The sequence below is a fragment of the Pleurodeles waltl genome, chromosome 3_1 (genome assembly GCF_031143425.1).
Source record: "Pleurodeles waltl isolate 20211129_DDA chromosome 3_1, aPleWal1.hap1.20221129, whole genome shotgun sequence".
Classification (NCBI taxonomy): Eukaryota; Metazoa; Chordata; class Amphibia; order Caudata; family Salamandridae; genus Pleurodeles; species Pleurodeles waltl.
In genome coordinates, this window is record NC_090440.1 from 1,783,211,518 (window position 1) to 1,783,234,824 (window position 23,307).

The 23,307-nt window shown below is 44.8% G+C and overlaps 1 protein-coding gene across 4 annotated transcripts in view; it reads left to right on the forward strand.

Moving 5' to 3' along the window:
* Positions 1 to 23,307, forward strand: part of RFTN2 (raftlin family member 2) — a 478,219-nt gene that overhangs the window by 307,875 nt on the left and 147,037 nt on the right. For all 4 annotated transcript variants that reach the window (XM_069225820.1, XM_069225818.1, XM_069225822.1 and 1 more), the window contains one exon: positions 15,427 to 15,630. In XM_069225820.1, coding sequence (XP_069081921.1) covers positions 15,427 to 15,630 — 204 coding nt within the window. The remainder of the gene's footprint in view (positions 1 to 15,426; positions 15,631 to 23,307) is intronic.

The following is a 23,307-nucleotide window of genomic DNA, read 5'->3' on the forward strand; positions in this document are numbered from 1 at the left end:
TGTAAACTGTGCTTGTTTTCGTGCTTTTTCTCACCAAGGGCTTTGGTTGATAAGGATGTACTCAGACAGAAGGGAACAGACTTGTTTTGATTTAGCATATTGGGACTGTGGACAAATCCTCACGTGTTATTTTCAAAGCAGACCTAAACTAGCCAGCATGTTTTGAATTGCTAAATGAGGGTTTTTTTCCTGAAAGCTCCTTTTGGTTCTTTAAGATCCAGTGCGACAGCGAGAGGGAGAGTGGCCTCAATCAGGATTATTACCGTCGGATGCCTGATATTTGTCCTGTGAGGGTGGTAATCTCTTTCTCGCAGTCGAATGGGGTCATCGTCTTGCTGGCATGAGAAAGATGAAGAGCTTGGCAGGCCTTGCAGTGATGAATTTTTACTTCATTATTTGCTTTACAATTATAATATAATATAACTACATATATTTGCTGTGTACATTGCAGTTGAGAATCATTCTGGTATTTTTCCCTTTCATTGCTGTGACTATTTTTAAACATGTGATTTCAACATGCTAATCTCCTTTCTAGGAACCTCGTGGTGAAATAATAATAAATGTCTTCTTTGAACTGAGAAGTGCATTCCAGAGATTTTTGTCAGCTCGGTCATTAGTGAAAACAAAACAGTAGTCAACATTTCCCCATTTGCAGTGTGCGAAGTGTCTGAGAGTTTTGAAGGGAAGTAAAAAAGTAGAGTACATTGCTGGAGTTTTTCAGCAGTTGGATTCCACTACCTTGCCACCTCTGCCTGGTATATAGAGACAAAGGTTACACACAACAAACAGGGGAGGTCACACACCAACCTAGTTGCACATCCTTAGTATGAGATTTTAGGGGTGTGGCCCAGCCCAGCCTCCTCCGGGGGATGATGAGTGCAAGATGGGCCCACCCTTGGCCTGTGCTTTGCCCGAGCACGTCCCACGCATCAGGAGTCCTGCAAGCGGTATGTAGTGCATTTGGGCAACAGGCCCCACCTTCTCTACAGTGTGATGTCCGTAGGGGCTTGGAGTCTCTTGAGGCAGCCTTTTCTGGCCACACCAATGCCATGTGAAGATGTCCCACACAGCAGGAGTCCTGCAAGTGCTTTGTAGCACATTTGAGCAAAAGGCCCCACCTGTTGTAAAGCAATGTACATGTTTATGGACACGTGCCTCCACATGTCTTGTTTACAATTGAATATGCTTGTGCCAGTGAGTTGAACGGTAAGCAAGGATTCCAACTGACAGTGTCAGTTGTTGGAGGAATCCAAGCCGACCGGTCGCTGCTGGTCGTAGGTGGTCTGCTTTGGCAATGAAGCCTGTTCTTCTACTCACCTACCGTACTCTTCATTATACCACGGATTTGGCAACGATTCGGGCTTTTCTTCCTCTGCCCACCGACACCCTTCTCGGCACTTCAATTCCTCCGTTCTTCGTTGATCCCGCATCTCGTCGCTCATCAGGATCTCACGGCATCGTCAACCACAGGTGTTCCCTCTAGCTTGGAGGAGAATCACCAGTGGTTACCTCAGATTTGGGACCAATTGGCAAGTAAATTTTATTTCCCTCTGCGTGCTTGCAACAGCGACTTTGGATCTCTCCACGCTGCATGCACGTTATTGTTACCGTCATATAGCGCATCTGCTCAGCGCAACGACACTGGAATTAGTTGCTTGGATACGCCACTGCCTTTGTAGTTTCCAGGGTAAATTAAGCTTGTTTCCTTGTGCTACGCCATACTTGTGATGTCATACATAGCAGCCATCTTGGATTAGGCTGAATCTGATATTCTCTCATCATTCATACTGCAATCTCTGCTGGGTGTATTTGTTTCATTTTAAAGTCAGTGATACAAGCACTGGCCCTTTCCTTCACCACTGTTATGTTTGGAAATTGCAATGTCTGTCACTCAGGTTGATTAAGGTCAATCAAAATAACAATGTTTGTTAAGAGAATAATCCATTTATTCCACTCAAACTTTTGAACATCTATGAATTGTTTATCAGTCTACAACCTGTTTTTCACTGGTATTGTGCTTTCTGTCATCAGCACCTTATATTCACCAAATTTAATTGTGAAATCACACAGCCTTCTTCTTTCTTGGCCCAGCCTGGGAAACCGGTCTTGAAGTGGACACATTGGTTTTGTTTATTTGAAAACCACTTAGTGGCTATTGCAAGCAATTATACCCCAGAGCACAGGTTTGGACTTTTATTTGGTAGTTTGGGTCAAGCTGCTCAACAAATATGTGTCAATTTACCACCTGTTTCTGCACCTCGCAGTCAGTCGGGACCAGTGGAATATATAGGCCGTCCAACGCTTACCCAAACAATTTGCAGAAGAACCCAATGTCATGCTTGAGAGACATATTTTTTTTAAACGCAAACAACTTCCAGAGGCGGGGCAGAAGAATGTTTCTGTTGTCAGAGGTTTGGCTGCCATATGCGAGTTTGGTCCGAACTTAAGACACATATATTTGTGATCAATTCATTTTCAGTTGTGTTTGAAGACAAATTCAAGAACAATTACTCAGCTATCACAACCCCACTCTTACTGAGTTCTTAGATTTGGCAAAAATTATCAAGAGATCTTTAATATCTAAAGTTTTGAATCCTGAGGCCACAGTTAATCTAGTTGCAGCATTCACATCCGTACAAGAAATTGACTGTATGTTTGGTAAACACAAAAGGAAAGTATCAGACACAGAGCAGCAACTCAAAGAAAACTCCAGCAACTTGCTTTAAATGTGGTTCCAGGAATCATTTGAGGAACTTTTCAGGCTGACCTGAAGTAGGCAAACGCTGTCTTGCTTGCAAACATTTAGGACATTTTCAAATTGTGTGTAGGAGCAGAAAAACTGTCGTATTACCAATGTAGGTCTGGAGGTCAATTATTGTTCTGAGTCCATAGATAACATAGTTGTAACCATTAAATGTAATATGATTAGTACAAAGGTGAAAAGTCCCACTTGTGAAGTCTTGATTGACAACATTTCATTACAGGTTATGTCAGCTTCCGGCTCTTCAAACACATCCTCCGATGTAGGAGGCTGCCCTGGTGTGTGGTGAGCACCTATGCTGTTATCACCTTATACCAGGTTCAGGTATCTCCTATTAGTGAAGTGTAAACAGTGTCTAGGAAGCCAGGGCTCTCTAAAGGTTGCTGTAGATGAGCAGCCAAGACGTATCTAGGAGACATGCAAAGCTTATGCAATACCACTATAGTCACACAGCACTTACACACATCAAAGTACCACACAGTGTTACAGAAATAAAGGTATAGGCAGTCTCCTGACTGGAGGTAAGCAAACACATTATTACATACACACTAGCAATCTGTAAATAGCATAGAAAGCAATTAGCATTGGTAAAAGCAATATAAAATAGTGAGGGCCCTAGGGGTTGGCCAAGCCATATACTAAAAAAGTGGAATGTGAAAGACAGTCCTCACCCAAGGAAGTGGAATTAGTAGCAGGGAGCTAGAGGAACTAGGAACCCCAAAAGGTGAGTACCAGAGTGACCCCCACCAACCAGGAGAGCAGAGGTAAGTACCTGTTTTTCCCCAAAACCAACAGGAGGACTTTAGACAAGGATTGTGCAAAACCCAGACAAGACTGGAAGAAACTAAAGTTGTATCCTGACAGAAGAGGACCTGCAAAGGAATAGGAGCCACGACCCACCCTTCTATGGATGCAGGACCAGGTCGACAGTGGACAAATAAGGTCAGCAGTGCAGCACAGGAGATGGAGAAAAGTCCCAGAAGTGATACAAGTGATGTCCCACATCAGCAGTCGAGATGCAGTTGGTTAGTGGTGCTGGAAACCTACCAACAGGCCCTGGCAAATGCAAGAGACTGAGAAGAAGGTTTGCAAATCTGAAGTGAACCAGCAAAGTCCAGGGGACATGACCCAAGGAGGGGAGTCTTGGGTGACCCTCAACAGCTGTGAGAGTCACATGAAGAGAAGGCAGCCCCCACAGGCAACCCACTAGCAGCAAGCACAGGAGTCACAGTGAGGCCCAGTCAGCACATCAGAAGAGTAGTCGCATGTTGCTGGAGCAGCAGTAGGAGTCTGTGCTTTGCAGGAAGGAGTGCTGGAGGCCTTGGATACACAGAGCCTGAAGATCCCTTTAAGGAGGAGCAAACAAGCCTCAGTAGCTGCAAGAGTTGTGGTGTACAGGGGTACTGTCCTGCAAGTAGAGGCAAAGACTCACTGTCTCCCAAGTTGGACAGCCGGTAGAGAGGACCAAAGGGACCACTCCAGGCCCCCACATGTGATGCAGGATCCACGCAGTTCCGAAGGAGAGCAGATCCATGCAGCCGGTCATCGTTGCAGTTGGTGCCTGCAGAGCCAGGGGATTGACTCCTTCATTCCAAGGAAGATTCCTTCTTACTGCTTCTTCAGGTGGAAGACTCACCACCGTCAGAGGATGCACAGCCAGGGAAATGTTGTAGTTGCTGGAAGGAGTTGGAGAAACAGTGTCGCAGAGCAGAGCCGTCGCTGTAGTTGCAGATTGTTGGTTCCTGGGGAGTCCAGTCGCAGTTCCAGTGGCTTCAAGTCGAAGTAGAGGTTGCAGAGGAGTACTGCTGGAATCTTGCAGGCCGAATCTCAGGTCTCACCCAAGAGGGAGACCCTAAATTGCCCAGGAAGGGGATTGGTCACCAAAGAGCGTGACCACCTATCAGAAGGGGGCTGTGATTTCACCTACCTGACCTGGCCACTCTGATGCTCCCAGGGACCTCTTCCCACCCTGGATTCAAGATGGCAGAATCAAGTGGCCACCTGGAGCAGTTCTGGGCACTACCCTAAGGTGGTGATGGGCAGGGGAGTGTTCACTCCCCTTTCCTTTGTCCAGTTTCGCGCCAGAGCAGGGACGAGGGGTCCCTGGATTGATGCAAACTGGTTTATGCAAGGAGGGCACCAAATGTGCCCTTCAAAGCATACTGGTGAGTTGGGGAGGCTACCTCTCCCAAACCATGTAACACCTATTTCCAAGGGAGAGGGTGTTACCTCACTCTTCCACAGGAAATCCTTTGTTCTGCCTTCCTCTGCCTGAGTTGGTCAAGAAGCAGGAGGGCAGAAATCTGTCTGAGGGGTAGCAGCAGCGTGGGCTGCCCAGAATACCCCAGAAGGCTGGTAGGAGCAATGCTGTGGTCCTCTAAGGAGCCCCAAAGTGCATGGAATCATACAACCAATACTGGCAGCAGTATTGGGGTATGATTCCGACATATTTGATATGACATGATTCCCAGGTTCTGAGTTACCATTATGTAGCTGAACACAGGACCTTTGTCCAGCACACTGGTAAAATGGTTTATCTGCACTTACGAGGTCCAGTGTAATGGGGCTGGAGTTGATAGGGGCACCTCTGCTCATGCAGGGGTGCCCTCACCCAGAGGTGCCTGCACCCTGCCCTCTGAGCTAGGAGGGCCAATCATGGTGGTGACTTACAGTGACCTGGTGCATTGACCTATATTGAAAGGGTGCATGCACCTTTTCACGCAGGCTGCAATGGCAGGCCTGCAGTCACATTTTGCATGGACTCCCATGGGTGGCACAATACACGCTGCAGTCCATGAGGAACCCCTGGTACCCCAGTGCCCTGGGTACCTAAGTACCATATACCAGCGACTTATATGGGGGCACCAGTATGCCAACTGTTGGGTGTGCAAAGTCCTAAGCAACCAAATTTAGAGGGAGAGAGCACAATCAATGGGGTCCTGGTTAGCAGGATTCCAGTGAAAACAGTCAAAGCATACTGACTGCAGGCGAAAGGTTGTGTTAACTATGCCAAAAAGAGGGTACTTTCCTACATCCGAGACACCATTTTCTATGATAAATGGGGTAACAACAAATTATTGTCTCCACCTGACATTTGTCCCAAAGCTTTCGGAGAGAAGGACATAGACATGTTAGGATATTTTGTAGCTGAAGCGCAATGTATGGGAGGGGAGATAGACACCAGAGTTTATGTTGTCATTAAGGGTAAGGACATCATTGGGTGGCAAGATCTTACAAGAATGGTATTGTACCTTATACCTGGTTCTCAAACTCCTGTGGTCGCTAGGATAGTGTCAGTTAACCTGATTTGTGGTCTTGAAGAACCAATTGAGTTCATTCTGTTCAAATACAAGGAGGTGTTCCCACATGAAGTAGGGACTGTCTAAGGTTTTGTCCATCATATTAAGTTAAAACCACATGCTCAACCTTTTGTTCAGAAAGTAAGCAAGTCCCCTTGAGTGTCCAGGAAGAAGTCAAAAATGTTCTCAAAGACTTATGTGCACAAAAAATCATAGAACCTATTGAGTCCTGTCAATGGGTATCTCCGATAGTTGCCACATGTAAGAAATCAGGCAAGATCAGGTTGTCCGTGGATCTGCACACTTTGAATGCAACACCCTAGTAAATTGGCATTCCTTGCCCACAATATGTGAAATGAGGTAAATGGTTTTCTGTCATCGATTTGAGGTTGGCTTACCATCAGGTTGTGTTGGATAAGGAATCTCAAGAAATGACTTTTGTCATACCTTTTGGGGCTTACAAATACGTAAAGCTACCGTTTCGATTGGCACCAACAACCAGCATCTTCAAAAAATTGAAGGATATTCTTTTTGCTGACATCAAAGTGGTACAAGCCTACCAAAACAACATTTTGGTACTTGCAGAGTCATTGGAAGAGCACAGTCTCACACTTGCAAAGGTAAGATCTATTCTGAGAGAGAGATGCATGACAGTTGGAAAATATAAATTCAAATATGCAGCCAAGGAATTAGAATATCTAGGGCATGCTATATCAGAGGCAGAGATCAAATCGATGTTCTCATTGATAAAGGCCATAAAGACTATGGTTTAGGGGATGTTTTAAGTTAAAAATGTGGGTGGCAAAGAACAAACCAGATCTCTTAAGAATTTTGAAAAACAGTACAGCACCACAGAACGTAAGGCTCTGGTGTGCATCTGGGCTATTCAGAAATCTAAGATGTACATCTAGGGACGAAGGTGCAAGATGCACAGAGACCACAAACTCTTGGGACCATATTTATACTTTTTTAGCGCTGCATTTGCGTCATATTTTGACGCAAAAGCGGCGCAAACTTACAAAATACAATTGTATTTTGGAAGTTTGCGCCGCTTTTGCATCAAAAAGCGGCGCAAATGCGGCGCTAAAAAAGTATAAATATGGGCCTTGGTTTATATTTTCAAAGAAGGCATTCACAGCAACGTCTCTGCAAGGCTAACTAGATTGGTGTCAAAGTTGCATGAATATACGTTTCAAATCAGTCATTTGGCAGGTGGAAAAATCTTCCGAGCTGATTGTCTGTCTCGAATCCCGTTTGCAAGATGATGATGATGGTTTAGACATTGATAATATTGAATTGCAGCGGGAGTCCTGCAGTCGCTTTGTAGTGCATTTGGGTGACAGGCCCTGCCTCCTCTACAGCGCAATGTCCGTAGGGGCTTGGAATCCCTTGAGGCAGCCTTTTCTGGCCACACCAACGGCAGGTGAAGATGTCCCACGCAGTGGGATTCCTACAAGCACTTTGTAGCGCATTTGGGCGACAGACCCTACGTCCTCTACAGTGAGTTGTCCTTAGGGACTCCGAGTCCCTTGAGGCAGTCTTCTCTGGCCACACCAACGCCAGGTGAACATGTCCTGTGTAGCGGGAGCCCTGCAAGCGCTTTGTAGCGTGTTTGGGTGACTGGCCCCACCTCATCTACAGCGCAATGTCTGTAGAGGCTTGGTGTCCATTGAGGCAGTCTTCTCTAGCCACACCAACGGCAGGTGAAGATGTCCCGCACAGCGGAAGACCTGCAAGCGCTGTGTAGCGTGTTTCGGTGACTGGCCTGCCTCCTTTACAACGCGGTGTTTGTAGGGGCTTGGAGTCCCTTAAGGCAGCCTTCTCTGCCCACACCAATGCCAGGTGAAGATGTCAGACATACGCACTGTCATCAAACAAATGTATCTTACTGTTCATTTTTTTAGTATTATACTCTTCAGTAAAACATAGTCAGAAGGTGTTATGTCTTACTAAATAACCACTTGTCTTAAAGGTCTCCTCTTCCTTCCAGTCGTACACTGGTGAGTGTCTAAACGTGTAAGAGTTGTACATAGCACAGGATGCCATGATATTGTGTCTGTGATTGTACCCCTAGCATAGCACACCACCTGATTATTAAATGATAGTTGTCTATTCCAGTTGCTCTACCGATATTCACTTTCTGAGGGGGTCCGAATAGGACAAAGGTATCATCTGTGCCCTCATCAACATGGGAATAACGTGCTTTTCCATAAAATTACACCTTTATAATTTGTAATTGTGCTAGTGTACTGGGAAATGTGATATGTGAGTGCATTCTTGACAGCATGGCTTTAAAAAAGTTGTTATAGGGCGCTTTCTGCTATGCTAGTAGCTTTCTGATGCAAGTACACATATGCACTGTAGTGCCCGTATGTGTGTAGGAATTGTGTGACTAAGTTGAGAATACCTCGCTAGCATTGGTTGCAGTTCAACAATGAATTCAAGTATCACCTATCTATCTAGCCTTTATTGAGCATATTTATTTTCTTCTGTTTAAACGAAAAGATTCAACTTTTGTCTAAAAATCCTTTCACTCTTCCTCTGTTGGGTTGCCCCAATCCATAACCTCCTCGCTACTGCATAGAGTTCTGCCATTTTGAAAGTTTGCGATGCATTTTCGACCTCTTTTTATACTTTGCATTTGGTACCACCTTAAATTCTTTAAACGCAAATGCAGTTTGCTATTTTTGCAACCATTCGCTATTTGTCAATGCTGTGTACTTACTGGTAAATGAGTATTTGGTAATGGCTTCGTAGGAATCTCTACATGTTGCTAAATTGTTATTCCTTTTTAATCTCACTGTAATGTAATTTTTGTGAATGCATTTTCTTAAGATTTAGTGCATCTATATAAGCTGGTTTATTGTTTGCAGTTTGCATCACATTTGCGAATAGCTAATGCTTCCTACATCTGGTATATAGCTGTTCATTCACTCACACAAATCTGCATAACTGAAAGACGTTCGTGGTTCTTTTAAACTCCCAAATGGAATCAAATGTTTCCTCATTAGGGTCGGTTATTTTTATAATACAGCTTATTTGTGTATGCTGCCACAATTAGAACATTTGGTACTCTGTTATTGTGGCTCATGTCACAAAATGTCAACTCATAAAATAAATCGAATGCCTTGAAAGAAGCAAAACAAAAACTAGTCGCAGTTTCAACACTTTTCGGCTAATTACTGTATTAGTGCATTGCCATAGCTGCCCACAGGCACTGTCAAGTGATACCGTCAGACAGTTCTTGAGTTTAGTTAACAGAGCGTTGTATTTTGGATGCTGCAGGTTTGCTTTTAGCATAATAAGTAGCATAATAACTGTACATACTTAAAAATCTAAGACTACTTTGGCAGTGATACAGGTGTGCATGCATTTCTGTACATCAGTGGTGTGTTCGCTCAAGTACCTGCAGCTGTATTTTCTGTGTACACAGGTAGCTTAATTTGCCCTAGTCTTGGTGGAGTGCATAATCTCTGGTGTCCTAGATATCTGGAAGAAAGGAAGAACATTTTAATTCTTAAAAAAGTTTCCCAAATGGGCCACCTCTCTATTTTTGATGAGCAAAGTACAATAGAGAATGTTTCCTAGCCTAAGAGAGGCAAACATTTTACTCTTGGTCAGGAACCTATTTTAGATCTTAAATGTTGGGCTAAGGAGGAAAACATTCCAAAAAGCGTCTCTGCATTTTGGTTCTGGCAGAACGAGATTTTAGTATTTACAGAGGTAGAGGGCTCTTATCACCTTATTCTAAATCTTTATTTACATTAGAAATACCTAATCCTCTCTGCATCTGAGGTCAGGGTCAGTACTATTTTCCAACATCTTTACTCCTCAAAGGACACAAATCTAATTCCCTTATGCAAGAGATCTCCTGATAATGGCATTAATATTGCTTCTGCACGAGGGCAATTGGTGTGGATTGCATGAAAGGGAGAGGAAGGGTATGGCCACACTTGGGGAGTGGTTTGCAAATGGTCAGGTAAAGGATGTTCATATTCTGATTGATAATTACTAGCTCTGTGCACAACATGTTTTAATACATAGGGCGGTAGGGGTCACAATATCAAGTAAATGGAAATGTAGAGCTTTGGAGCCCTCAGAAGAGTTTTAGGAAATATGTACTACTGATGTCAAAGTTAGAGCGATAGCCCTTTTATACAAAGTGCTTCAAGCCTAACCAAAGTATGATCTGAACAAAATGCTTGGACACTAGGCTGCAGATATCGATCTTGTCTGATAGTGACTGGGATAATATTCTGAAATGTACTCCTCGTGCCTCCCAGAAAGCTCGGTTCAAATTAATCCAGTATTACTATCTTCACACAGTTTATCTTACCCTTAAAAGAGTTAACCTTATGTTCCCTGAGGCACATGCGGTTTGCCCACATTGCCATATAGAGTGGGCTGATTTCTACAGTATGGTGTAGGATTGCCCTGTACTTGCGAACCAGTGGGATACAGTGCTGAATTGTATGAATGAATCTACTGGTAGAAATATTATTAAAATGAGTGTTCCTGCTTGGGCTTTTTCAGAGACCTAAATCTAATGTTATTACCTCTATATTTATAGATGTAGCCCTAATACTAGCTTGCTTTCAAATTCCTCTGTTCTGGAAATGCCTATGTAGACCTTCCATCTGGTGATGAAAGAAAGAGTTGCGATAGGGCACTACTAACAAGCTTTGCAATGCAATGGCTCTTGCAATTACTCAAGTTAAAGCTATTAGCGTTGTAAATTCCTAACTGGACTTTTCTTGCCACACAAATTGAAAATGAAAAGTAAAAACAGTTGACCTAAGTGAGCCGATGCAAAACACCACGGCTGCCGTGAGCGTGAGTGCCAAGGAGAGACACAAAAGGAAAAAGAAGTTTGCCCGCATTCAAACATATCGGCAATCATGCAATTATCCATGTAACAGGGGCAGTCTGCATGGTGGTAACAAAACCGCCCCCAGGAGGGACAAACGTAAAGCATTTACCAATGATGATAAAGGATTTTTGAAAGGCATGCCCACGAACGAGTGAAAGTGATGGGCATACAGTGGACGTGGTTAAAGGCCCAAAATGCTTACAACATGTTAAAGTGCTTTTTGCGCTTGACCTAAAAATGGAAGCAAAATGAAGGCTGTTGAGTCCTGTGGATGTGCAGGCTTGGGAAACCACCCGGCAGGATTGTCTCCAGTAGATAAAGCTAGACCAATCCGTTGTGTTCCAGGTGGGGATGTATCTGAGGATTGATGGCATTACATATTCCATAATAGGGGGACGCAGTACAGCGAATATGCTGGCCCAACATATTCACAACTTGGTCTGTGGGCATGGAGGAGAGCCCTGTGTCGTGGGCATGGAAGAGGGCCCCCTTGACCTTTGCTTTCCCCACCAAGTCATAGTACCATTCTGAATGTGATTGTCAGATGCTTCAGTGGAAGCTTGTTTTTGCTCCTTTTTTTTAGTTATCTTCTGTTTTTGTTAGGTTTCACTTTTTTGTATGCTGTCATGATTTAGGCCTAAACATGGCACATAAGCTGTTTTTTGGGAGATCTCACTTGTGGAGACTGTTGTACAGAAATGCTTGTATCTGTGATTGTACCTTGTTTGTTGATGACATACACGTATATCGTAATGACACTTAGGAAGTTGCATAGGTCATGATATAAACTCAATTAAACATGTTTAAAAAAATCCTTACTTGTTTTACCTTTAACCGCAAGACCTTACTCTGACATGAGATATCCCCTGAATCACACTTCAGGTATCCTTCCATTGTGACATTGTAGCATAAACTGGTCAATATATATATTCAGGCTGCACACCTAATTTGCAAGTGGTAATGTTCCCTTATTGCTGTTAATTAGTCCATAACAACTGACGTATGCTGTATCTGCTTCGTCATGCCAAAGTGATGTCTTTTTAGTACTAAATGCGTTTTTTAAAATATTTCTCCACTCTGAACAAACACATCTCAGAATTATTTGCAGCATTTCCCTGTAAATCCTACTCGTAAATTCTGTCAAGCTATCAACATTCCCCAAACCTTCAAGACCCAAACAATGCATAAATTCTTCTCATCACCATAATCCGACCATCTGCACCAGCTACAAAGTGCACAAAATCCTTCTATTACCCCCTTCTCAACCGTGCTTTGCACCGACTCATCGTGAATAGTGCTGTAGTAAGAATATGTTACATCATAACAGTAAAAATACAGCAAAAACTAACTAAAAACGTCAATACACGGGAGAACTTGTTAAGCATCACATAAGAGGCGCAGAGTAGGTATCTGATGTGCACCAGATAACAGAGACAAAGGACAGTCACCCTAGATTGATGAAATAAATAGGAAACATTTCACAGAAAAAATCCGGAGCCCTGAAAGAGCAGCAGATAGGAATCAACGAACCAGTCTTCCTTGCAAACATAAAAAGAGAAGAAAAATTATGCCCACAGTCTGGGAGAAAACTCCTAGGGTGTAAGAAACTAGTGTTTTTTTTGTTTTTTTACAAAAATAAACTCCTGCTTCTGGAGCTTGTTTTTGTTGAAAAAAAATGACAAAAAGTTTTCTGAGCATCTGTCTGAAAAATGATGGCCGCTGAGGAAACTTTCATCGTCTTCATGGGAGCCTTTCTAGTAACAGTTTCTCTAAAGTCTTGCCGACTTCTGCCAAGCAGGCTGTGTTTCCACCAGGGCATTCTAGTACAAACCTCCTCTGCCATGGCAGAACAGAGAAGAGTCTGCCAGGCTCTAAATTATCCCCTTGTCTACCCAGCTGTGATGCAGCCACTAGCATGAAAACTCATACGGTCTTATCTGTTATTTTCGTTTCCATACCCCACACCTTGGTCACTATTTTATATATCATTTTAGTACTACCTTTATATTCCTATACATATGCTTTTCTTTTACAGTTTCTGTCTAAAGCACTTGCTCTTTGGGCTTGTACTAGCTACACAAAAAGGCTAACTAAATTAATACAGTTTGATTGCATTGTATACGGACTGTATGTGGTCATGACACACGGGCATGCAGAGTGGTCACTCACAGCAGCAGCATGCTGAATTGACGTCAGAAAACTTACCACAGGGTGGGTGAAAGTCATATTGTCTGGTATGCTAAAATAAAAGAACTTGCATGATCCTCAAATTACTCATGCGCCGTGCCAATGTTACCAGTGCAGGTAACATCACACTATGTTTGTGGTCCAACACCCTCAAATCCAACAATAAGTCCTGTTGTAGAAAACTTTAGTAGTCTGCATTTAGAGTAGGTATGTACTTATTTAAAAAAGGCTGTGATCACAGAAAAAACAAGTAAATCTTCCCCGGCTCCTTTCAAAGTCTCCCACCCCACCCTCTTAGCAAAGGCCAATGAAATCCCTTGCCTAAGACAAGGCTCTGCACATATTTATAACAAACTTTGAAAGCTTCTATAATAGGGTCACATTATTGATCATGAGAAACAGTGAAAGTGTCCTTCAATTGTATCTTGAGGCTTGTCTTTTCATCGTTTTACACACCAGCAGTTGATGAAATACTGTGTCAGGTGTCGAGTACAACCCTTATCGGTCTGAGAGAGATTGCTTTAAATAATGCGATAGTGAGATAGCTACTACAGGTTATATGAATAGACTTAGCTGGATTTAATTTCTACAGTCTTCTGCAGTCCTAGATTTCAACCCTCCTTTTCTGTTGTTCTGCCACTGAACCTTTTTACCTTTATCACAGTGCGCTAGCAGTGCTATCAATTTGACTTTGGAAATGGTGTCTCTGCCCAGCAAGTACATTGAACAACAAGCCACAATCCTTGACCCACCTCTTGAAATCAGTAGGTTAGAATCTTTGTGAGTGCACAAGTGGAGCAGCTGATCCAAACTTTAATAGCATGGCCACCAACTCCAAACTCGTTCATATGTGAGACTCCTTAATTTTTTTCATTATCAGTAAAAACGCACTGGGGTGAAGGAAGAGATGCTCACCCTGAAGCAGCAGATCCTCACATGTCCTACCAAACCCTCATCTCATCCTTGAATACAGAACACCATCCCATCCCTAGATATCATGACAACCCCAAAATGAAACTACAGACTTATCAGATTACTTTACTCACTCAGAGCAAACATAAAGATGTGTGCAACGCAAGACACCACACCAAGTTCCTTTTTTTGGACAAAATACAAATCTTAGCACTCAAAACAAGCATTGCCAATTGTGTTTAACCACATTGTCCAGCATTCGCAATTCTGTGCTGTGTGGCTAAAAATAAGAAAAATAACCTGGGACACGGCCGCTCACGTCATTTTGTAGGTGTGTGCGCCTCACATGCACGTGCGTAAAAAATGACACTGGTACTTTTATTTTTATTTTCACTTACCAAACCGAGTTGGATCTGTAACTATAAGGAAAATATAACACGTAAAAGTATTTTATTTTTATTTTTATTGGGAGCAGGCGGAGTCAAAGCAACATAGGATAGGGTGGGCAGCGTACAGTGAAGCACCACAGGGGAGGTAAGTGGGTATTAAATCAACATGGGAGAGGATGTGAAAGCAATGGGCGAAGGACTTGAAGGGACCAAATAGTAACACAGGAGTTTGGGAGCGAAGGTAGCCCACGGTTTGAGGAAAAGCAACAAGGGGAGGACACAGGTGAGGAAAAGCACACAAGCGAGCAGCAGGGTGGGGTTTGGGGAGATGCAGTCATGCAACAGAGTGCAACACTGAGTGCGGGGGGAGAGAATTCAATAGCATACGCACTCAAATGGAGTTCTTCACTCCAAAAGAAAAAAGTTGACAAGCAAGCGGTGGAAGCAATGAGAACCAAGAGAATGTAAAATGGCAATGCTCCATGGGAAGCATAACCGCAAAATTGCGAAGCTGGGACACTTATAAGAAGCAGAGAAATGAGAGTGAATAGGAAAACTGACCAATGGTAAGCAATGGGTGGGCTCAAAGCCCCTCTATGTCCTCAGCAAGCCACGAAAGACGGTGCTTGTGCTGTCTAGTAGTCTCAACATAAATACATGCAAAACTGTTCCATTGGTCCAGCAAGTGGTTAATTGGTCGGGCTAGTATTTAAAATACTAGTAGCAAAATCTACTTTCTCTAAAATGAACAGATTTTATGGTGTTTAAACGTTGTTGCTAGTGTTGAAAAGTCAAAGCTAAGACAGACTCCAAGAATGGCCTTCATGGGAATCTGCCATCACAGTAAAAATGGTGAAGCCAGTTTCAGTATATGAAAGCTAGACACTCTTTTGGAGCAGATATTCAGAATATAGACATAGCACAAGCAGCTTTTCCAGTTTACACTGTTGATAATGCTTACTTGCATGTTTTGTCATTTCTGATATTTTGATTTTGGTTTTCCACTAGATACTACATTATACGCAGTCTTTAATATTTATGATGATGACTCTGCTGGGTGGACATATCATGAGGGCAGTCTGTCAATGAAGGTTACACGAAAAGGAACCACAGTCAGCAACATGGAAGCAGATTGGCTGGATCTAACAACTTCCTATTACAAGCAAGGATGGTCTTTAATCGATTCTCTAGTGCCGTGGGAAGTGCACCAAGGTAGGCATTACGTTAGCACATAAAATTAATAAACAGCTGTATCTTTGCATTGTTTGAATTTTTTATTTTCATCTATTTTTATTGAAAATTTTATAAGACAACAGACTTTGAAGCCTAATCAAAAAGTTGGGTATAGCGAATGTTTGACAGGCAATACAACATGGTAGATCTCATCAAGAAACAGAAAGAGGCATGCAAAAAACTATTGCAGTGATCCAAAAGAGATGTAAGCAAGCATGGTTATAAAACAAGTAGTGTGAACTGGCAGATCCGCAGTAGAGTAACATACTGACAAATATTCAAGTCTGCTTTAGACAACCTTGAGTAAGTTTGGTGAGAGCATACTATGAGGAGCATGTCCTGTCGGTACCTGTGTGCAGCTGGAGTGAGTGGCTCATGGTGGTTTGCTTTCCTTAAGGAATGCATCCTTAGAGTCACAGATGGGCATTTTACTGTTAGTTAGGCTGGAGAAGTTTAAGGCAGTATTGTCAGTGCTGTGTGTGAATTGTAGGTGTGTGCTGAAACTTGGTCAACCTTTTTACAATTGTCTTCAGACCCAAAGTAGGTTTAGGAGGAGGAAGTCACTTTTTCTCTATTGAGCTAAACTAAGCTCTCTCTCCTTCATTCTTATTAGGTGACATGTTATCTGTTATTTCAAGAAACTCGTTCCAATAGCTTTTAAATGCTGAAATAATTACAATGAGTAGCAACACATGTCTGATGAAAAGGAAAATATATAATTTGTTGCAATGAACTAAATGTTTTTCATATTTGCCAGGCACTGTGAGTCAGTGTTTGCTATTAAGTTTGCAATGGATTGATATGCAACTGTTGTTAACCAAGGAGCAGCTTGAGAACAAAAGGGCTGATTAATGTGTGTTATTTAGTGCAGCCTTTCTTTCATTCCAGAATGTAACTGTGCACATCTGACTCCGGCCCTCAAGTGGTCGAAGGAGTAGCCTCATTGGTCCCTGAATCTCCAGACCTATAGAACATAATCTCACTGCTTTGAAACCCACTAGTCAGGTTTCCGCCTGTGATGATTTCTTTGTAGGCTATGATAACAATGTTAACATACAAAAGGCCGGGAATCCCTGTTGTATGGAATAAGATGGGGTATTTACCACACCCAGGGTACAGTAAACGGTTACCTCTCGGAACCACGGGTGCCTAAACCACTGACAACGAGGTCGGAACAACAACCTCGTTCTAACCACTAATGCCTTTACCACGAATGCGTTTACAACTAATTTACCGTTGTAAACGCATTCCTGGTAAAGGCATTAGCAATCAGCATGCACGGCCCAGCATGCTTCCACCCCAGCCCTCCACCCCACCCCTTAAACCTAAACCCTAACCCCCCCAACCCTAATCACCCCCAGCCCCCCACCCCTCCCCAAATACTAAAAATACACTGAGTCCCCACCCCGCCCCTAAAACCTAAACATCTTAATCACCCCGAGCCCCCCCCCCCCCAAAAAAACAGCCCCAGTCCCAGCTCAACTTACCTCCTCATTCACCGCGTCCACTCCGACTCCCTTCTTCTGTACCTTAACCACGCATGTACATTGTTCAGACATGCATGGTTAAGGTACCAAAACCAGGAAGTCGTGAAAAACTAAAGCATTGTTTCGCTTTCGTTTTTCACAACCTTGTGGTTCCGGACTCGTTCTTCCGGGTGTTTCCCTCAGTAAACACCTGTATTCCAAGTTTACATATTGGAATTGAGATATAACATTCAGAATCAGTATTTAATACACTGCACTCTGTATTTTTTGGCTTTTGTCTGGCTCCTGATCTTATCTGATAATCAGCAGGGGAAGGTCTGATGTCTTGTCTTTCATCACACGCTTTTGTCAGCTCGCTGCCGAAACAACCTGTGTTGAAAGCACCCAAATGGTTTTATTCAGATGGGGGACTCAAAGAAGAAATGAGGCATGAGTTGGTGCGATCCTGTTGTCCCACTTGCTGAGCTAATTAAGACTGCTTTGCTCATAGAGAATGGTCAACTGGAATGAAGACATGGAAGACTAAGGCAATGGTGCTGGAACAATTTTCAGAGTTGGGGGTGCAGCCACCAATTTTACATCGCTGAAGTCAAGTGTATTATGAAACAGATAACATGCTGCTTCATTTCCTTTCATGCTCCTTGCACCCCAGCAAGATTGTCACTCGGCACAAAGTAGAACTTTCCCTTACTGTAGCAAACTGGACTTCTTTGCAGATGCCCCCCTCTTTTTCCCCCCATTTCTGCTGCTTAATGCTGTTGTTTTTGACCTGTTAGTGTACTGAGGCCTAGTAACCAGGCCTCAGTATGTATGCTTTTTCCCTTAAACTGTATGTTGAAGTGCATATGCCAATTGGCAAGGACTTTACCACCCCTGTACATCCCTAGTAATTGGTACCAGTGGTACCCAGGGCAAGGGTGGGCAATGGGTCACCAGTGCTGCAGCACTGATTGTGCCACCCTGTGTGACCCGAGTAAAAGTGAGACTGCAGAGCTGCCATGTCAGCCTGCACGAGCTGTCTGCTGCTCAAGTGCCACTGTGCCCACACCAGGTGTAGGCAGAGTTCCCTTACTGCCATTAGTACAGGTCAGTCACCCCTAAGGCAGGCCTCCTACAGCCCAGGAGGCAGGGTGCACTGTACTATGAATGAGGACATATATGCACAAGCATAAATGACCCCGTGATAGCATTTAAAATACAGTGCTACCACGAGTAACGAGCGGTCATAGGATAACATGGACTGGCATCTGGGCAGTTCCAAGATGTCCAGTTCTGGGATGGCCCGGTCAATCCCCCCGTGTTTGGTATCAAACATCTTGCTTTTCAACCCATGGTCAGGATTAACTAGCATGTGCCCAGGTGTCACCCTTAGAGGGTGCCCACTGAGTTACCACACTCTCTGCTGTTTTGGCAGGCTCTCTCAAGCCTCTACAACCACAGAAACGAGTCTGCCCTCCTGCTGGTTGTGCTAGCACTTCCACAGAACGGAGACAAAGGGTATGGGCAGGCAGTAGGTCACACCTCCACCCTCCCAGGCTGACTAGTGTGAAAAGGTAATCAAGGCAGTGGGCCTCAAAGGCTTCAACCGCCCTTGAAGTGTAATTAATTGTCCCCCAGTGGAGGACAAAGCCCTTCCCGCCCTGTCCAGCCCAACAGGCGGGAAAATTAGTTATGCAGGAAGTGTTCACTCCTAAAAGGCTAGCCACCCCTTTAGGGTGGGCTATGGGGTCTGTATAGCCAGGGAGGGGTTGTGCCAACTTGACAACCCTTAGGTTTAGTGGATTCTGGGTAGGAAAATGACCCAGAAAGTGGTCACTACAGGGGCAGGCTAGCCGCGGGGACCAGCAGCCCATTGGCCACTGTACCCTTCACCCTGAACAGCTCCTAAAACGAGATTTAAAGGGGCTCCCCTGCCCCCAGAAAGTGAGATCTTACTTGCAAATAAGAAGAGGCACAAAGAAGACGGCATCACCGACAACAGGAACTGGACTCCTGCCACAGCGCGAAGAGAGGACACAGAAGTGACCTATGGAGACCATCACTGGAACTGAGTGACGAACGTGTGCCTGAGGTGAAAGCTCATTGGTCCTAGCAAGAGGGACCCCTGTGGACTCCGATAATCCAAGAAAGACTCCCCTGACTGGTGTTACCACTTCCCTGCAACTTACAGAAGTAACTGCTGTGCTGAAGTCGAAGAACTGTGACCCGACAGGCTCTGTGTGAGTGAGCCTAAAGAAACTCGTGTCCAGGATCCAAAGAGTGGGAGTGAGGTCTCTGCCTAGTTTCAAGCCTCTACTCCCCACCTGATGTCCTCCAGCCGTCGAAGTACCAGTGGACCACCTTTGCAGCTACAAAGGCTTGTTTGTCGCCAGTCCGGAAACTGATGTCCACTCAGACATCATCGACTTAAGAGCAGACCCCCAGCATAGAGACCAATGTTGGCTACAACCCCTCTCCTGTGGTTCAGCATCCTGAAGAGAGTGACCTTTGAGAGGAGCAACAAACCATCTTTGACACAACCAGCTCCCTTGATTGACAGCTATAAGCCACCTCTACACCCAGAGTCACTGGACGTGGTGGCGAAGTTCCAACTGTTGATTTCTGGTCTTGGACCTCCAAGGACCTCTACATCCAAAGAGTAGAGCATGTGTCCGCCTCCAAGTACCCGTTTTCCAAGTGCTGCAAACACTCCAGCCACCCTAGACACATCGGCACCAAGGACAACTAAAAGCACCTCTGCACCGGGACTCTTTGGGCAAGGTAATAAGAAACTGACAGTTGACTCTTGGTCTAGGGCCCCGCAGAACCTTAAGTCCCAGTGGGCTTCCTAGAACTCACCCAGCAAGTGCCTGAGTGCACACTTCGATTTCCTCCATTAACTTCAATGGAAGCCATTTAAATGTTTGAAATGCCCTGTTCTCTAAAGCTTAGAAAATTAATAACTCAGGTTGTGTGTAACTTAGAACGTTTGTTTTGGTGTCTACATTTGTATAATAATAAGCTTTATTTTCCTAAATTGGATTTGGATTTCTTTCAAGTTGTGTCATTTAATCATCGTCCATGTTGGTATTGTGAAATGCTTTACGCATGTTCCGCCAAGAAGCCTCACTGCCCTTTGCCAGTGTGAACATGAAGTCCACTACTGAATAATGTGCTAGTATTACATGGTAAGACTCTCCAGTCCTACCACATATTACTGCCACCTTGCTACACTTATTTACTTTTCCTTTCTGTAACAAGATAGTATCAGTGTCTATGTTAAAAGAGTAAGCAGTAATGTTTCAGAAGACATTGTCCTACATTTGTTCTCTGCCCTTGAGTGCACAGTAAATGCAATTAGATAAAAAATAAAGTCCCTTTTCTTGCTCCTTCTCCTCCTGACATTGGAGAAGCGTTAAGAGGAACTTCACTTGTCTCTTTACGAGAACATTTTCCTGGGTGATTGGAAGTTTTTCTTTTATTGACACTTGTAAGAAATTGGATTATTATTTGGGGTGGGTTTCTACCCAGCTCAAGGAGCAATCACAACCCTAATCAGTGAATTCACTAACCTAATCTGAGCTCACCACCTGGTAGCTGTGACAAAGAGCTGACAGGCTTAGGTTAGGTCAATATGTAAAATATTTATGCAGTGCCAAAACTGTAATAAAGTCAAAATGCAGAACAATACAAATCCCAAACGGAATAAGAAAAAATTGAGTAAAAATCAATAAACAAAATGGCACCAAAATGATAACCATCCAATAAGGGGAACAGGATATGTGAATGCTTAACGTTTAAAGTAGGAATAAAACCAATAAGCAGAACGTGCCAGTGTAGGAGGCTGGACTGGCTTGTAGTGAGTACCAAGGGGTACTTACACCTTGCACCAGGCCCAGGTATCCCTTATTAGTGTATAGGGTGTCTAGCAGCTTAGGCTGATAGATAATGGTAGCTTAGCAGAGCAGCTTAGGCTGAACTAGGAGACGAGTGAAGCTCCTACTATACCACTAGTGTCATATGCACAATATCATAAGAAAACACAATACACAGATATACTAAAAATAAAGGTACTTTATTTTTATGACAATGGGGGTCATTCTGACCCTGGCGGTAATTACCGCCATGGCGGAGGTCGGCGGTAGCACCGCCAACAGGCTGGCGGTGCACCGCTGGTCATTCTGACCGCGGCGGTTCAGCCGCGGCCAGAAACGGAAAGTCGGCGGTGTACTGCCGACTTCCCGCTGCCCTTGAGAATCCTCCGCCATGGGGATTCTGACACCCCCTACCGCCATCCGGTTCCTGGCGGTTCTCCCGCCAGGAACAGGATGGCGGTAGGGGGTGCCGCGGGGCCCCTGGGGGCCCCTGCAGTGCCCATGCCAACGGCATGGGCACTGCAGGGGCCCCCGTAAGAGGGCCCCACGGAGAATTTCAGTGTCTGCTTTGCAGACACTGAAATTCGCGACGGGTGCAACTGCACCCGTCGCACCTTCCCACTCCTCCGGCTCCATTCTGAGCCGGCGTCCTCGTGGGAAGGGTGTTTCCCGCTGGGCTGGCGGGCGGACTTTCGGCGGTCGCCCGCCGGCCCAGTGGGAAAGCCAGAATGACCGCCGCGGTCTTTTCGCGGGAACGGCTTGGCGGGCGGCGACCGCCGTCCGACGCGGTCAGAATCACCCCCAATATGCCAAAAGTATCTCAGTGAGTACCCTCAGTATGAGGATAGCAAATATACACAAGATATATGTACACAATACCAAAATATGCAGTAATAGTATTAGAAAACAGTGCAAACAATGTATAGTTACAATAGGATGCAATGGAGACACATAGGGATAGGGGCAACACAAACCATATACTCCAAAAGTGGAATGCGAACCACGAATGGACCCCAAACCTATGTGACCTTGTAGGGGGTCCTGGGACTATTAGAAAATAGTAAGGGTTAGAAAAATAGCCCACCCCAAGACCCTGAAAAGTGAGTGCAAAGTGCACTAAAGTTCCCCAAAGGACATAGAAGTCGTGATAGGGGAATTCTGCAGGAAAGACACAAATCAGCAATGCAACAACGATGGATTTCCAGTCGAGGGTACCTGTGGAACAAGGGGACCAAGTCCAAAAGTCACAAGCAAGTCGGAGATGGGCAGATGCCCAGGAAATGCCAGCTGTGGGTGCAAAGAAGCTGCTACTGGACAGTAGAAGCTGGAGATTCTGCAGGAACGACAAGGGCTAGGAACTTCCCCTTTGGAGGACGGATCCCCCACGCCGTGGAGAGTCGTGCAGAAGTGTTTTCCTGAAGAAAGACCGCCAACAAGCCTTGCTAGCTGCAAATCATGCGGTTAGGGTTTTTGGATGCTGCTGTGGCCCAGGAGGGACCAGGATGTCGCCAATTGCGTCTGGGGACAGAGGGGGCGTCGAGCAAGACAAGGAGCCCTCTCAGCAGCAGGCAGCACCCGCAGAAGTGCCAGAAACAGGCACTACGAGGATGCGTGAAACGGTGCTCACCCGAAGTCGCACAAGGGAGTCCCACGTCGCCGGAGAACAACTTAGGAGGTCGTGCAATGCAGGTTAGAGTGCCGTGGACCCAGGCTGGACTGTGCACAAAGGATTTCCGCCGGAAGTGCACGGAGGCCGGAGTAGCTGCAAAAGTCGCGGTTCCCAGCAATGCAGTCTGGCGTGGGGAGGCAAGGACTTACCTCCACCAAACTTGGACTGAAGAGTCACTGGACTGTGGGAGTCACTTGGACAGAGTTGCTGGATTCAAGGGACCTCGCTCGTCGTGCTGAGAGGAGACCCAGGGTACCGGTGATGCAGTTCTTTGGTGCCTGCGGTTGCAGGGGGACGATTCCGTCGACCCACGGGAGATTTCTTCGGAGTTTCTAGTGCAGAGAGGAGGCAGACTACCCCCACAGCATGCACCACCAGGAAAACAGTCGAGAAGGCGGCAGGATCAGCGTTACAGAGTTGCAGTAGTCGTCTTCGCTACTTTGTTGCAGTTTTGCGGTCAGCAGTCGATTCCTTGGCAGAAGGTGAAGAGAGAGATGCAGAGGAACTCGGATGAGCTCTTGCATTCGTTATCTAAGGAAATCCCTTAGCAGAGACCCTAAATAGCCAGAAAAGAGGGTTTGGCTACTTAGGAGAGAAGATAGGCTAGCAACACCTGAAGGAGCCTATCAGAAGGAGTCTCTGACGT